The 17,254-nt window shown below is 40.8% G+C and overlaps 2 protein-coding genes across 2 annotated transcripts in view; both read right to left on the reverse strand.

The window, feature by feature from the left end:
* Window positions 1-15,672, reverse strand: part of LOC117464740 (rho GTPase-activating protein 23-like) — a 113,053-nt gene extending 97,381 nt beyond the window's left edge. Inside the window, 1 exon segment of the mRNA XM_071206841.1 lies at window positions 15,462-15,672. Coding sequence (XP_071062942.1) covers window positions 15,462-15,515 — 54 coding nt within the window. The 5' untranslated portion in view covers window positions 15,516-15,672.
* On the reverse strand, window positions 1,675-3,074 carry LOC139435833 (uncharacterized). Its single transcript, XM_071206803.1, has 3 exons — window positions 2,845-3,074; window positions 2,436-2,600; window positions 1,675-2,079 (listed from the first exon to the last, which is right to left on the reverse strand). Exons 1-3 carry the CDS (start codon window positions 3,068-3,070, stop codon window positions 1,817-1,819), a joined length of 654 nt encoding a protein of 217 aa, XP_071062904.1. The 5' UTR covers window positions 3,071-3,074; the 3' UTR covers window positions 1,675-1,816.
* Window positions 15,673-17,254: the final 1,582 nt, after the last annotated feature.

Below are 17,254 nucleotides of genomic sequence, written 5' to 3' on the forward strand. Positions count from 1 at the left end.
AGATGTATAAATCAGGTGTCTTGAGTAGTCAACATTACCTACAATCATTGTGCACATTAGTAAATATTATTTCCCACTTGTTACCATTGTGAGCCTATGTTTATGCAGCTCTGCGTGATTTTGTGGCTACAATTCAGACTAATACGCTACTAGAGGTGGAATAAGTACTCAGATATTGTACTTGAGTAAAAGTACAAGTACTCAGATCTTGTAGTGAAATTATAAGTACTCAGATCTTGTACTTAGTAAAAGTAGAAGTACCAGAGTGTAGGAATACTCTGTCACAGTAAAAGTCCTGCATTCAAAATGTTCCTCAAGTGAAAGTAGAAAAGTATTCTCATCAAAACATAGTTTAAAGTAGCGACAGTAAAAGTAGTCGTTGTGCAGCTAGTCTGAAGTACTTTGTAGACTGCAGGGTAGCTGGTGGATTTACTCCAGGTGGAACTAAAGTCTGATTAACACTTGATTATATTTCACATCATTCATCCACATCTGTGAAGATCTGTAAAGGTATTAAATACATGTAGTGGAGTAAAAGTACACCATTTACCTCCGGCTTATGTTCACTGCCAACCTAAAAGTACCTCAACAATAGTAATCAATAATGTATTGAAAAGTTATTTGGCTGATTGTTTTATATTGGCTCAGACAGGTTATATGGGAGGCCCAGTCTACGTACATATCACTCATTTTGAAATATTAAACTTAGTTTTCTTTTCTTTAATTTGTCATCCTCGTGTAGAATGCTATCACAAAACACACATTTGGTTGTTTATAGCATAAAGAACATCTGATTTAATGTGAGGTAGGGAAATAATCATTTGAGTATGTGTATATAAATATGTAATTTGTAAAACAGCTGTAAGCTGCTTGAAAAGCTGGAAAATGCACCTTGAAAATGCTTGAAAAGTGCTTGAATTTGACTTTGGAAAAGGTGTAAGAACCCTGAATAAGAACATTTGAGGAAATATCAGATCATGAAAAGAAAATCTTTCTAATAAATTAAGCATATCAAAGAATCAAAGAATATCAAAGCTAACTATAAACATAATACTAAAGTGTACAACACAGCAAAACTATATTCATAAATGCAAGTGTAAAATAGTGTGGACAATTGTAAACATGGATGGAGGCTAAAGTATCCACAACATAAAATATATTAAAATATAACCTCAATCTTTCTTCTAGACATGTTAAAAGCTTGCTTGAATGGGTTATAGGTTTATTTTGTTCTCTCATCTTTGAAATATATAAGGAATGTGTTGTTTGAGTCTAGCAGAACGAGGGTATTACAATTGAGTAATGTATTATGTATTTATCATGTATTCTTAATACTATTACAAAATAAACATGTAATGATGTTTTAGAGGAGGACCTCAAGCGAGCAAACTCCATTTCTTGCTTTAAATCTCTTAAAACTAAGGGGCTTTTTCCTAACTGATGGTGTTTGTTATTGCTTTATAAATGCATGTATGTTTATCTCTTCTAAATCAAGATTATGTGAATCTGATTTGTTTCTGTTGGGTGCCATTCATTATCAACAAGAGATAAGATAAGTCAAAGAAGTACTTTATTGATGGCAGTATAAAAATACAAAAAAAATGTTGTATCAAAAAGGCATGCCATTAAACAATACAAATAAAAAATGTAAAACTGTATTGCAGCCAGCATAAATATACATGGAATTGTACAAATAAATATAAAATGAACATTTTAAAGAAAATAAATAAACAAGGAAGTACAAATGTTGCATTTAAAAATTAACTAGATAAAAAATATATAATATGTACAATAACTATTAAGGTTATTTTAAGTATCACGGAGTAGACGGGCCACGTCGGCTGCCACGTCCCCCTAGCACCTCGCCAAGAGTGCGCAGGAAGGCTAGGTTGAAGGTCTCTGCTTGAGCGGCCTCTTCCCTTCTCAAGACGGCCTCCTCCCTTCTCAAGGCCGCATCCAACTCCCATCTCCGCTCAGCAGACACTTTGGCCCAGTCCAAGTGCCGTTCCTGCTGGGCCATGTGCTGTTCATGGTGCCGTTCCTGCTGGGCCCGATCCTCTCCTCCTCGTTTCCTCTTGCCTGGGTGACAATAAGATAATAATTAGCAATAAGGAAAACACACAGGACAGGTACAGGTCACACAAGGATATAAGAATAACATGTATAAACAGAACAACAGTAAGGTGAACTAAAGAAAGTTCTGGCCCTAGATGTTTACAATGATTGTGAAAGTGAATTACATTATGTCCAGCTTGTTGATAATGAATATAAATATATGTATATGATAGGATGTCACACACAACTGTACTAGCTGCTTACTAGCTAAGACTTTACTTGTAACAGAGCATTTCCACACAGTGGTATAGCTTATTTTAATTACTGACGATGGATGATCCAAGGTTTAAAAAAATCGTTTTGCCATTTCTATTTCTTACCTCGAACCACACGCTGCGGTGTCGTGATGGCACTCGGTGTTGGTGGTTGAGTTGGTGTCGATTCTTCGGCTGGGGTCCGTTCTGGATTCGATGACGATGTGGACGGAACACTGCCATCACCCGTTGTTCGGGAATGTTCCTCCTCACGAGTCCCAATGTAATCATCTAGAACAGCAAAATGACTTGTTAATTCCACAAACTACTGCAGCACAATACTAAATAGCAACAACAACTATAGAAAAGAAAAACTGAACGTAAACAATGGCACATATGGTGTTAGCAAACAATAGCTCTAGCTAAGGCTATCTGCCTTAGCTAGCTATGTAGCTCTTCGGGGCTCCATAAAAGCACGGGTTGTCGAACATTAATGTAAGGATAAAATAGACGTCTTTGTTAGAAGTAAGCGTACCTTGCAGGGACTCCAGTAAAGCCGTTGCAGGGTCCAGGCCTCCCTCCCTCCCAACGTTGGCCGGTCTATGGCCGTAAATCTGGTCCAACAAGTCGAACCACTTCCATTGTTTCCTACCCGCACCACTCGTGTTATTGTTGTCCTTTACTTGGCGATCTTCACTCTTCATCTTTTTGAGTTTTTCCCTACACTGCAGGAAAGTCCTCGAAAATCCGCGTTCGGACATCTGTGCAGAGACATCCTGGAACACTTTCACATTTCGAATTGTTCCGTCGAGCTCCCGCTGGATTTTATCATCCCCAATGAGATTAAGGAACGTCGTCACCTCCTCGGTCGACCACGGTGTGCTTTCTTCGACGTTGCCATTTATGTAGCTCCTCCGTTTACAAAATGCTGTTTATAAAAATGCTGCTATATATGCGATGCTAGGGATGATCTCGCGCGCGATCTTGTGACGATTCTCTCTGACCAATCAGCAGTCGAGTGTTGACGTCACTAGTTCAGCCCTGGCCTGATAGAACCACGATTTTATCGGGCCGGAAAAAGAGGGAAAAAGTACCCGCTAGCCGGTGCTACGCTATATGGAAAGGCCACCAAAAACTGGCCTGGCCGCTTGAGGACGGTTAAGGACGCTTAAACGGGGCTACCCGCTGCAGTGGAAATGCGCCATAATTGACACATTTCTGAGCAGCCCACTTGTTGGAGGAAGAATGGTCCAGTGTGTGCAAAGTTACCCCTCCTACAAACACACACACACCTTTTCTCCCTGGGTTGAGGTGGGAGCCACGATTAAACACGGCTGTACTGGCCTCATGTCTGACCTTTCAATCTTGACCCACACAAGATCTACCCACATCATTCCTCTCTGTCTCACACACACATAAACACACACAGACCAACACACAGCTTAACAGAGCTCCATTGTCACACATTTCACAGCAAGTCTCAGCCTATCCTGACTGACCACACACACACACACACACACACACACACACACACACACACACACACACACACACACACACACACACACACACACACACACACACACACACACACACACACACACACACACACACACACACACACACACACACACACACACACACACACACACACACACACACACACACACACACACACACACACACACACACACACACACACACACACACACACACACACACACACACACACACACACACACACACACACACACACACACACACACACACACACACACACTCGGCTCTTGCTATTGCATTTACACTTCAACTATAATACAAGTGTTGTTAATATTTGGAGATTTTTGCTGTTTAAAAAAATAAGTATCATAAATAAAATGTGTGGAATTGCCACAGAGATTATTCTCTGCAATGTTCCAAAATCCAATAGTAAAATCATATTGCTTTTGTTGAGGGAGCCCTTCCGATATCAACTTCCCAGTTGGCCTAAAAAAACACATCGTCACTGCACCACTCTATAGTAGAAGATATATTGGTCACAGTTATTTTAATAACCACATGTAAGTGGCGAGTATCATAAACGTTTGTTTACCACAGAGATAATTGTCTGCAATATACTGAAATCCAACGGAGGGAACCCTTGTGAAGTGAACTTCTGGGTCAACCTACACAAATGCATCGTCACTGCCCCACTTTTAACCCGACTAACTGCATGTGTTCAGGCTGTTGGAGGAAGGTGAGATGATCAGGGACACTCCGCACAGCTGCTGGAGTGGGACTATTTACTGCTTTCAGTTTGGTTGCTGAGCCCATTGGACTACAAATACTTACACACTCTGTGTTGAATTGAAATGACCAGTGAACATGGTGTTCAGCCAAAAAGGAAACACACACTGATGGAGTGTCAGTGGGCTACACCTGAGGCCAGCCTGTAAGCAGAGTTGGGTGTAACACGTTACTGTAATAATATTACTGTAATAATATTACTTTGTAACGCGTTAATGTAATAATATTACTTTGTCGGTAACGGAGTAGTGTAACGCGCTACTTTTATAATCCAGTAATCACACTACAGTTACTAACATTGCCCCGACACGCGTTACTTCGTTACTTTCTAAAAATCAGTCATAATCAAACCTCAACAAACACCTGCAAAGAACACATGCTAGGTGAAGCTAACGCACATAGCTGTTGTTTATTTATATCACACACACACACGTAGTTCTTCTTCTCTGTTTTCCGGTTGTTGCTTGTTTTGAATGACGAATACACACTACCGCTGCCTGCTGGTAAGGAGAGTTATTGCCACTCACGCATGCGCAGTTCGTACGTGCTCGGCTGAAGTCTGGCTCCAGTGCAACACATGGCCAACACGCAGGAGAACACGCTGACGCAACAGCGTGAGCAGAGATAGACTGCGCAAAATATACAGATAGCAGGAGACAGAGGACAGCCACGGTCAGATAGCAGGAGACAGAGGACAGCCACGGTCAGATAGCAGGAGACCGAGGACAGCCACGGTCAGATAGCAGGAGACAGCCACGGTCAGATAGCAGGAGACAGAGGACAGCCACGGTCAGATAGCAGGAGACAGAGGACAGCCACGGTCAGATAGCAGGAGACAGAGGACAGCCATGGTCAGATAGGAAAACATTCAGGAGCTATCTGGATCAGTCTTATGCGACAATGGAAACTGAACTAAAGAGAACATTTGAAACTTTAGCAGTCTGCGTGATCTGCCTGTAGGGAGGGGCGGGCCGGCCCTGCGAGTAAAGTAACGAGTAAAGTAACGAATTACTTTATGTAGATAGTAACGAAGTAGTGTAATATATTACTTTTTTTTTTAAAGTAATATGTAATATGTAATATATTACTTTTTTTTAGTAACGACCCCATCTCTGCCTGTAAGTGTATTCAACGTCATGTGACCAAACAAACTCTGTATTTCATTCACAGCGTATTTGCGGGAGAGAAAGGAACAATCTATTTTAATGATGCTAACAAGCTGTTTAGGATCCAACATGCGCCCAAAGCAGTAACTGTAAAGAAAAAAGAACAGAAGAGAACAAATATATGAGAAAGGATGAGAACATACTTAGTTGCAGCCCAGAGAAAGGCTTCATGTCTTCACAGAGACACAGAACTGCTACTGTCTCATATACCTCATTCACACCAACGCAACTCCGGTTCAAGCTCCGTGCTAGAGCTTCTCAGGTTCAGAACCGGTTCTTCGGTTTAGCTCCGGCTCTTTTCACACCGCCCAGAGTCCGACTGGTGCTGCGTCATTGCGTCATCGTTTGCGTCATGACGTAACCGTTTGCGTGCCTGCTTCATAAAGCCAAACTGCGCGGAAACCCCTCACAGCTGAAACCGACAACAACAACAATGGCCGATTGTGCTCCAGCTTCCTCTGTACCTCTTCGGAAGACCAGATTCCCAGCAGGTAGCTGGTCTCTTCAGTGGACCACTGCTGCGTGTTAAGTCTCTCCATCGTTGTGTACAAACTGGATAAAAAGCGGGCTTCTTGTTGTTGTTCAGGAGTTGATCCCGCCCCTGCCCCCGCCTCGACGTTAGCGTGACGTATGCGGTGCTTTTGCTCTAGCCGGACAATATTTTGGTGCTTGAAACAAACCGGATTCCAGAGCTAAGAGGCTGCTCCGCTGCGGTGTGAACAGGAAAACCCGGTGCTTTTCAAACTCCAGCTCCGAACCGGCCCTGAAACACCGTTGGTGTGAATGAGGTATTAATGTGTTTATGGGATCCATTTCACTATAATTAAGAAATGCCAGTGATCCACAACAAAACTGACATCAATCCCATATAAAACTTTGCAAGTATACTAACTAGAGATCAGTAAAATAATATGATCACAGTTTCTGGTGTGTAACCCGACCTAGCATCGGTCAGCATTAGACTACAGCACCCACAGCTCTAATGCTACTCTTACAGCCATCACACTAAATCATTTTATCCATCTCAAATTATCTATCTGCACTATATCCATGTCTCCATTTCCTCCCAACAATCAATCAAGGATGAGTCAGGGGGAAGGGCCAGACTGGCTGACTTTGTAGCTAAATGATGAGAACATGAGGTATAAAAGTGAGAACAAACTTTAAAGCTCCTCAGAGTGCTGTATCCAAACATCATGCATCATTAAATCAAGTCTTTACAGAACAAATTCAGAAATCAAGTAGCGGATTTTAAAGAGAAACACACTGTTCCTCAAGTGGTCAGGTGCACTGAAAGCATCACAAACTAGTTAAAACACTACTGTCTGAGCTAAGGGCAGCATTTGGCAGCCTGATACTCGACATATAAGGCAAGAGGAGCCTGCTCCACTGAACACACAGAATCTGGGGGGGGGGGGGGGGGCCTTAGATAACCCAGACACTTAGAAATAGTGGTGTGTACATTAAAATAGAATGCAGCTAATGCTCGTTAACTCTCATACAGTGATTTATCTTTCTAATCAACTTAGAGTGCCATAAGAGAGTAGTGAAAGAGATTTTTTGTTTTACTCTAATTCCTTTATTTGCGGGAATTTATATCAGATTCAACACCAAAAGTCACAATGACCTTTTGCTCACTTCAGAAATCTAAAGTTTTTAACTGCAGTATAACATTTTAGAATGGGCTTCAGTCAGGGGCTGGCTCTACTAACAGGCCTGTTTCATCTTAGACATGTTGATATGTTACAGTGTAATAAACTATCAAATTAATTGCTGGATTGATAGTGCAGAGATTATGTATTTATGTAGGACAACCCGTAAATTAGAATTGCAGGGTCTCCATTGTCGAAAAGCAATGGGATTATTGTGGAACATTCGATAAATATATAATAAATAAGATCTGTGGCAAATGTTTTTGATGTCTGTTTTGCAAGATAATTTCAACATATTAACGCACTCTTAATAGTAAAAAGCTCAAATTCGGCTATAGACAAACTACATAACGGTCCAGTGCTTCCCCTAGGATGGAGTCATAGCAGCGGAGCTAAGGCCCGTGGGCCCAGCATAATGTGAGCGCGGAGCGCGTGGAATTTTTTAGTGTGTGCACGTGCGAAGTGCGCCCCGCCAATTTGTTTTTATGTGTCAGCACTAGTGTTGCACGGTGTACCGATACTTGAAAGGTACCGCGATACCCTGCCGTTAAAAATGGAACGATTCCTCCGTTTCATTAGTATCGGTACTTTAAGAATGACGGGGAAAAGTACTCCGGTGAGAAAGCGCCGTTTTAATAAGAGCCGTGTGTGTTCAGCGCTCTGCTTCCACCCCTGCACTTCAGCCGTGCCTGCAGTCCCTCCCTCTCAAGCACGTTCTAAGTCCCTCCCCTCTCTCGTGCACGCGCTAGCTGCCAGAGCATGTGAGAAAACGAGAAGCATGGCTGCAAGTGGGAGTGCAACTGCCACTGCGCCTCGGCTTGTTGACAAAAAAGACGCCAGAAGCGAAATGTGGAAGTATTTGAGCGATATCTCTGACAGTGAGGGCAAGCCTACGGACACCACGAGGCCTGTCTGTCAGATATGTTTTCGATCCCTGCAAACCAAGGGAGCCAACACATCAGACTTGGCTAAGCACCCACCGACCGGCATCCAGAGCTGTTTAAAGAACTTAAAGACAGACAGGTTAGCGAATGTGATAGATAACATAATTACATCATGCTCAAGCCATGCCCTCAAATCTAAGTCAAACAAGTGTAATTTATTTTGTGACAAACGAACGTTTTCGTAGTTTGACGAGGCAATTAATGGCAATGATAACTGTCTAATATGGCTATCTTTTTAGCTAACTTACCAATGTGGCTTACATCTGCAATATACATTTTGTCAATAATTATTTATATTACTGTACATGTTAATAAAATATAAAAAAAACTATATTTTATAAAACAAAAAAGTTGTTTGAGATGATGCTTAATTTGATTTAATAAGAATTATTGTCATTTATTTTGTTTATTGTTCTCATTGTTTAAAAGTTTGTGTTATGGTTATGGTTCTGGTGTGAAATAAAGCACAATAATTATATTTAAGACTGTTTCCCTTTCTTTAAGAAAAGTATCGAAAAAGAATCGGAATCGCAATTCTTGACTTGGTATCGGTATCGAAACCAAAATGTTGGTATCGTGACAACACTAGTCTAGAGAATGCACCAGACAGCATCTAAGACCTGCAAAAATCAAAATGTTCTAGGGGGAGGCACCCCAAACCCTTCGTGCGTCATTACAATTCAATTTTATAATACTTTCAAACTCCTGACATTTTCTCTGTCCCGAGTCACCAGCTGAACGTAGCCTCTCGTTAGCTTACTGCTACTATTAGACACTGCGCCCACTCTGTTGCTAGATTTCAGAGAAATAAGCAACCAGGTCTATGAAAACAAGCCCAAAGAAAGCAACACATACATGATGTTGTGTAATTTTAAACCAAAACTAAGTCTTCAGGATGACTTTAAGACGTGAACATGGACATTTTTGTTTTGTAACATTAAATACAAAAAAAATATTTTATAAAAAAATTAATTAAAAAAATCCCGATCCCCGATTTTTTTATCTCGATTCCGATCTTTTGAAAATCACGTGATCGGCTCCGATCCCCGATCACGTGATCGGATCGGGACATCTCTAATAAACACAGCAAAGAGGAGAGGATCACTCATACGCAGCGAGTAGGGGTGTAACGGTATACGTACTAGGGATGGGAATTTGAAAGCAAATGTATATTCGAATATTCCACCCCCCAAAAAACGGTTAACCGAAATCTAAATATCCTATAAAAAAAAAATTGGGTAAAAAAAATTCTAAAATTGGTTTTAATTTTTTTTCAATAACTTTTGGAAATATATAAATACATGTTCAAATAAGTATAGAAACCAAGTCAAATGTGTCAAATGTATTGAACTGGTGATCACAGTTTGACAGCTATAGGCTTTCATGTGCGGAGGCGATTCACAATCAGGCCAGCTGTAGAGAAGACCCTCTCAGCTGGAACGGAGGTTGCGGGTATAGCAAGGTATAGTATGTATATAAGTTTAATTTGGCATAGTTTGCACTCTACACCGCACTCACTAACCTTTTTGACACCATGTCTGTTGTGTAGGACTCTTCTTAGAGTGTAAATAATTACTGGACTATGACTGGTAAAATATGTTGAATACCGGCAAAACTAAATCTCTCCTGTCAAAATGTCTATGTACTTTTCCGCCACACACGGTTGCTCATGAACTGTTAGCGCCGGAACCTCGCAACGGCTGCGGAGCGCATTTGCGCCGCATTTGGGCATAAGATGAGGTTTGAGTCTGCGTGATCTGCGTGTAGGGAGGGGCAGCAGCCATATCATTAGCTAGAACTAGCTAGATCCGATGGATTTGGACATAAACGCGAGTGAAGTATAACGGCGAGTGAAGTATAACCGGACGCGAGAGAGAGAGATTAGCACCTGCAGCTCTGCCCGCTGTGAGGGACCGGTGAGCGGAGCAAAACACACCTTTAGACATCACCTAACACATTTAGCTATGGCACTGTCGTATACATTGAATTATTCAATTTGATAATATTTCATCAACTTAGGCATCCCTCCCAAAAAAAGTAATTAATAACTCATATTCGAATACCAGAATAATCATTCGAAAACCTGAATAATTTTGAATATTCTAATATTCGATTAATCGTTCCCATCCTTAATACATACCCGTACCGAAATTATTCGGTACTGCCCCTTCGGTTCGGTATACACTTGTGTACCGAACTAATATAACGTTAAACGTAAAAAATTGAGAACGTGAACAACTTTTTGGAAGTAATCTCAGGTACTGCGTCGTAGCATTCAGAGTAATTTGCTCACATTGGGTTCAACGCGTCATAGAGCGACCAAGTCATTTAATTGGACGAGAGGCATACAATGAGAGCTGGTCACATGGATGCGTTCAAATTTAGTCAGTAATTTGAGGAACTGTCGAAATGGCGAACGCAGATAAAGTTGAGCTCGAAAATCCTCCAGCATGTCATTTCATACCAAACCTTTATTTAGACAGATAGGTCCCTTGAGATCATGGATCTCTTTTACAAGGGAGACCTGCATCAATTTAGTTCCACATGAAACATAAAAACAACATAAAACAAACAATAGAGGACATCATATTTACATATTCACCAACACTTACAAACACCCATAGTGTCAGAAAGCATCTCGTGCAGACGTGCCTTAAAAACATTCAGAGAAATAAAATTGCTCAATTTTAATTTGGACTGTAGGCTGTTCCAAGCAAGTGGAGCTGCGCACATAAAAGCCGTCTTACCTAAGACAGTCCTCACTCTTGGCACATCTAACAAGACCACATCCTGCGATCTCAGACAATAGCTACCTGCAACTTTCTGCTTTACCAGAGAACAGATGTAATAAGGGAGTTTGCCCAACATAGCTTTATAAATAAAAGTGTACCAGTGACTGAGCCTCCGTACAGAGAGTGATGGTAAACCTGCCTTGGCATACAGGGTACAGTGATGTGTAAGCGCTTTACAATTTGTGACAAATCTCAGAGCACTGTGATACGCAGAATCCAATTTGCTCAGGTAATTGGCAGGTGCATTCATATACAACAAATCACCATAGTCCAGCACAGGTAAAAAGGTCACAGTGACTAGCCTTTTCCTGGCCTCAAGCGAGAAACAGGACTTGTTTCTGAAAAAGAACCCTAGCCTAACCCTCAGTTTTTTAAGCAGGTTATTGACATGAAGTTTAAAAGAGAGACAATCATCAAGCCAGATACCAAGGTATTTGTAACAGGCTCCGGTTTGGGAACATTTTGGTTTCACAGTTACGTACAAGGATGACGGACAAAGACAGGTGGACCGAACCAAAGCTGTTTGTCGGCATTGATCAACTAAAATTGGTTACGCGGCTGGCAATACATCAAACTTGCACACTCATTTGAAAAGGCATCACCCGAACGTGAATATCACCGGTACCAAAAGACTGAAGTGAAAACCCAACTCCCACTAGCATTTAAGCCTCCACCACTCGCAAAAAGTTCAGACCGAGCCAAAGCTATTACAAACGCCAAATATCCTTATGTTGCCATGTTAGCAAAGCGCTACCTGGCTGTATATGCTACCTCTGTCCCTAGAGAGGGTGTTCTCCACAGCAGGAGACATTGTTAGTGCCAGCAGATCTGCTCTTTTCGGCAACAAGTTAATTTTTCTTTAAAAAAACTGAAAATACAATGACAAGCAAGTCCTAATGTCAAACTGGCTGCTTAGGTGCTAGTACAGTACAGTACAGTACAGTTCAAATACAGATTATTTTAGTTCATCGAAATGCTGCACCTTAATGTTTATTTTATTATGTATTTATTTGAGTGAATATTCACAGTTTAATAATAATTAAAAACCCAAAACTAATAGTTTATGTTTTGTGAGTACTAGTACAGTAAAGTTCAAATACAGATTATTTCAGTTCATCGAAACGCTGCACCTTAATGTTTATTTTATTATATTTTGCAATTATTTGAGTGAATACATTATTAACAGTTTAATAATAATAATAAAAATATATATATATATTTTATGTTTTGTGATAATTTGTTCGAAAACGTACCGAACCGTTACCTAAAAACTGAGGTATGTACCGAACCGAAATGTTTGTGAACCGTTACACCCCTAGCAGAGAGCAAACAACAATGTGCTGTGTGATGGGACTGATCAAAGTGACGGAGACCACAAACTGTCAGAATCGAATGGCGCATTTCCACTGCAGGGCCTCGCACGGCTTAGTACGGCATAGTTAGGTCTTGGTAGGCCAGGCTCACTTTATGCTGCCTTTCCATTACAGTTTAGGAACTGGGGTAGTAACTATAGTAACGCAGTGTAGGCGGAGCCGCGACGTCATCTTCAATGCGAAAGACAAAACCAACATCAGCCGTTAGCTGTTAGCCCTCAGAGCTCACAGCTCCTCATATCTGTTCAGAAACTAGACAAAAGTTAAACAAGTACAAACCACAGACTGCCTGTGTCATGGTGAATACAGTCGCTGGTTTATTTATGTCTGCATAGGGCGTTGTTGTGAGTGTGGAAGGTCGGAGCATATACAACGTTAGCTTAGCCGATCTCCATTCAGAAAACACGCATTTTAAAAGGGTTTTTCGCCTGCCGTCTTGTCTACAGACTTGTCAAAGCATTAATTCATGGTTTTTACTAACCGGTATCAGTATGTTGTTACTTCGGCATCATTTTGAAACGTGTATTACAATTAAAGCATGGTAAAATATGTTCATGTTGTTGTAGTTGCCAGTGATTCTCTCACTAGTTTAGCATCCTCAGCCCAGTTGTTGGCCCGGAAAGAACCTTGATTTTGGAGAGCCAGAAAAACTGTGAAAAAGTACCCGCTAGCCGGAACTACGCCTATGGAAACTATGGATGTCCCGATCACTTTTTTTTGCTCCCGATCCGATTCCGATCATTTGATTTTGACAATCTGCCGATACCGATTTTTCCCGATACGATCTTTATGCAATGCATTAAGAGAAAAAAAGGTAACAGATAACGGCTGGTCATCCAACGCGATGAATTCAGCTATCTTGGCTGTTATTTCTTTGGCCTTTTCACTGTTCTGGGGCAGTTTTTCTTTCCTTTTAAAAGTCTCTGAAAGTGTCGGTTGTTTCAGTGCCGTTACCTGAGTGGCCGCTGTGTACTCGTCGTGTTGTTGTTTGTGTTTGTTTCTCAGGTGGCGTATTAGATTGGTCGTGTTGAACGTAGCTCTGTTCTTTCCACCACGCGGAACCTTGCAAACATTGCATCTGGCTGTTACACTGCCTTCGCTTTCAATTTTATAATACTTCCAAACTCCTGACATTTTCTCTGTCCCGACTCCCGAGTCACCAGCTGAACGTAGCCTCTCGTTAGCTTACTGCTACTATTAGACACTGCGCCCTGCCCACTCTGTTGCCAGATTTGAGAGAAATAAGCAACCAGGTCTATGAAAACAAGCCCAAAAGAAGCAACACATACATGATGTTGTGTCATTTTAAAAACTAAGGCCTCAGGATGACTTTAATTCGTGAACATGGTCATTTTTGTTTTGTAACATTAAATAAAATAATAAAAATATTTTATAAAATAAAAATAAAATCCCCGATTTTTTTCTCCCGATTCCGATCTTTAGAAAATCACGTGATCGGCTCCGATCCCCGATCACGTGATTGGATCGGGACATATCTAGTGGAAACGCAACCAAAAACGGTCCGGGCACGGCACGCTTGAACCGCGCTGTAGTGGAAATGCGCCATAACTGCCCTCATTAATATGCATGGATAAATTCAATGTTGGAAATGATTGTTAGCAAGATATTTCTGAAATGTTGTGACATACTTGAATGAATTCTTCTCCGCTCAGAGAGGGCTAACGGCTACAATGTGCCTTCTGTCACCGACTGTGCATGTGGGCTGGCCTATGGAAATATGCATTCCAGTCCAATTTCTCATTGTCTCTCTGCCCAGCCAGCCATACCTCATCTCTGCAATGGGGGGTTAAACTGTCACACCAAAAGTGTGTTATGCATTCGCTGAAATCATGGAGCAATGATTCCAGTATTGAACAATGCAGCATAATTGTAATCGTGTCTGATGTTGTCGACAGATTTGTGGATTAAGTAGCATTCGTCTAACCCTGTTTCCAAATAAAACACTGCACTTGAACTCATCACTTATTCATATTCTGACATTATGAAGAGCCCTCAGCCTGCACTTTTGTTTCAAGCCGGGGAATTTGACAAGTTGCATAAGACAAGTGCATGAGAACATCTCCAAAACAGGACGTACAGGGAGTGATCAGAAGAGACCTGCTGCTGCTGGAGTTAGAATACTGGAGTTTACTGACACGTATCCTATGACCAGTGGTGGAAAAAGTATTCTATTAAGGTACTAATACCACACTAGAAAAAACCCTATTTCAAGTACTGCATCAGGAATGGTACTTAAGTAAAAGTATTTAAGTATGATTAGGAAAATATACTTAAAGTATTAAAGTGCTCATTGCAGAAAACAAAACATATGAATATTTGTAAAAGTGAAATATTTTTGAACAGAGAACTTCTTAGCAGAATTGCTGCCAATGAATTGTGTATGTTAACCCGGTCAGGGTTTAATTTCTGAAATATAATGTTGGATGGTTCAATATACCAAATAATCATAATTCAAAAGTGTTTGGGTGTTAAAATATATAAAGTAACTGGTAAATAAATCTGTAAAATAAATGCAGTGGAGTAAAAAGTACAAAATGGGCTTAGAAGTGGAGGTAGCATCAAATAAAAAAAGTATCGGGTACTTAAATACAGTAATTTAGTTGATGTAGTTAGTTACTTTTTGGATAAAAAAGAAAATAGAACAGAAAATCCTTGCTTTGTGAAACATGTTCAGGCTGTTTCGTGGATCAGTTTATCAGATGGAGGAACCAGCCGCATAACGCCCAGCTACCGTCAGATTAGATGCACTACATTCAGTTTATGTAGGATTGTTGGCTCGCGAGGATCAATGCAATTTACAACAGGAACACAAAACAGCAGCAGAGTAAAACACAATAAAATAACTTCAATTAAATCAGTCATGATAACTGGGAGAAGAGAAAACAATGTGTTATTTTGAGTATTCCGTCTGGACTTACTTCACTGTCTGAGTGAGGCGGGATTCCAACAAGGCAGAAAGTAACTCCATGCATGGGTTCTCAGGGTGTGGGGGGGGGGGGGGGGTACAGCCGCAGAAAGGGTCACACTACTCCGCTGACAGCATGGTGGACGCTGATCTCTGGGTCCGGTCGGTTAACGGCTCATGTCCTCTCCCTTCAACGTAAGCAGTCCCGCTACGAGCAGCGTCATGCGGCCATATTCAGACACAAGAGAACCGGAAACCTGCGAGTCCGGGCTTCAAAATAAAAGCACAAATAGCTCACATTTGGAGTGGACGAACCCCGGCATAATACTGACTTCTACACTGAGGTGGGAGATGTACTCAGACCATTGTTTGAGTAAAAGTAGAAGTACTCAGATCTTGTCCTTAAGTAAAAGTAGAAGTACCAGAGAGTAGGAATACAAGTTACAAGTAAAAGTCCTGCATCCAAAATGTTACTCAAGTAAAATTACAACGGTATTAGCATAACAAAATACTACTCCCAGATTGGTCCATTTCAGAATAATATATATGATGTGTTTTATAATTATTGATCATTAAAGTGTTATCAAAGCAGGTACAGGTGCAGCTAATTTTAATGACTTTGTATAGGCTACTGCAGGGTAGCTTGTGAATTTTGACAGGAGAGATTTAGTTTAGCCGGTATTCAACATATTTTACCAGTCATAGTCCAGTAATTATTTACACTCTAAGAAGAGTCCTGCACAACAGACATGGCGTCAAAAAGGAGTAATGTGTGGAAATATTTCGACCAGGTGAGTGAGTGCATCACATGATGAGTTTCTATGTAATGCATGTGTCTGTGTCAGCGGGTGTCCGGGGCCTGCTGATGAGCTGACAGGTAGACACAGTTTTAATGGTGTGAGTTCTTGGTCCTGAAGGAGCACAGTTTGTGTCAGGATGAACTCCTACATGATTTCAGGACCAGTTCAACTGTTCGTTGAAAGTAAATAATCTGGGAAACATTATGTTGTCTTTTTTTTTATTGTTTTTATATAATTTAATATTATGTACGGTGACCCTGAAGTGCAAGACACCACAGCATTTCAGAAAACACCACAGCATTTCATATTGGACGGAAAGGCTATTCCTTTAGGGCAGGGGTCACCAACCTTTTTTAGGGTGAGGGCTACTTTCAAAAAATAAAACAAGTCGAGGGCTACTTTTACTCCTCTTTTTTTTGTTTTTTGCAGTGTATATATTTAGCACATTTTAACATTATTATATGCTGACCTTTAACCTTTGTGTGCTGTTTGGGTCTGTGGGACCCGTTTGCAGTGTTTACTAAAAGAAAATGTTTGCAATTTAATTAATTTAACCTGCTTTATTTGGGGGTGGATCTCACCTCCTCTAGGGGGGTCCTCACCGCCTCATGAGCATGCATGGAAGATTTTTTTTTAAATGTTGAAGTGAAATGCATCAATCTGGTGCACTTTGAGCACAACATGAATTGATGGAAACAGCTCTCAACACTCAGATGAAAGGGAGCTGTATTTTCAATAATCCATACATCTTTAGAATATGATCACAACCAATAACAAATCATTTAAACTTGTTTATTCTTATCTTATGTTACCTATTAGCATTCTTTCTTTTTCTTTATGCATATTTTACTAACCACTCCCCTTTTAAACTGTTTTTTTTACTGTCCTATAGTACACATTGGAATTATTTCTTACTTTATCTATATTAAATAGATAAAGGTGTGCTCTCCCTAGCTCTCTTTCTCTCCGTCTCTCTGTCTCTCTCTCTCCCTCGCTCTCTCTCTCT

This window comes from Pseudochaenichthys georgianus, chromosome 19 (genome assembly GCF_902827115.2).
Source record: "Pseudochaenichthys georgianus chromosome 19, fPseGeo1.2, whole genome shotgun sequence".
Classification (NCBI taxonomy): Eukaryota; Metazoa; Chordata; class Actinopteri; order Perciformes; family Channichthyidae; genus Pseudochaenichthys; species Pseudochaenichthys georgianus.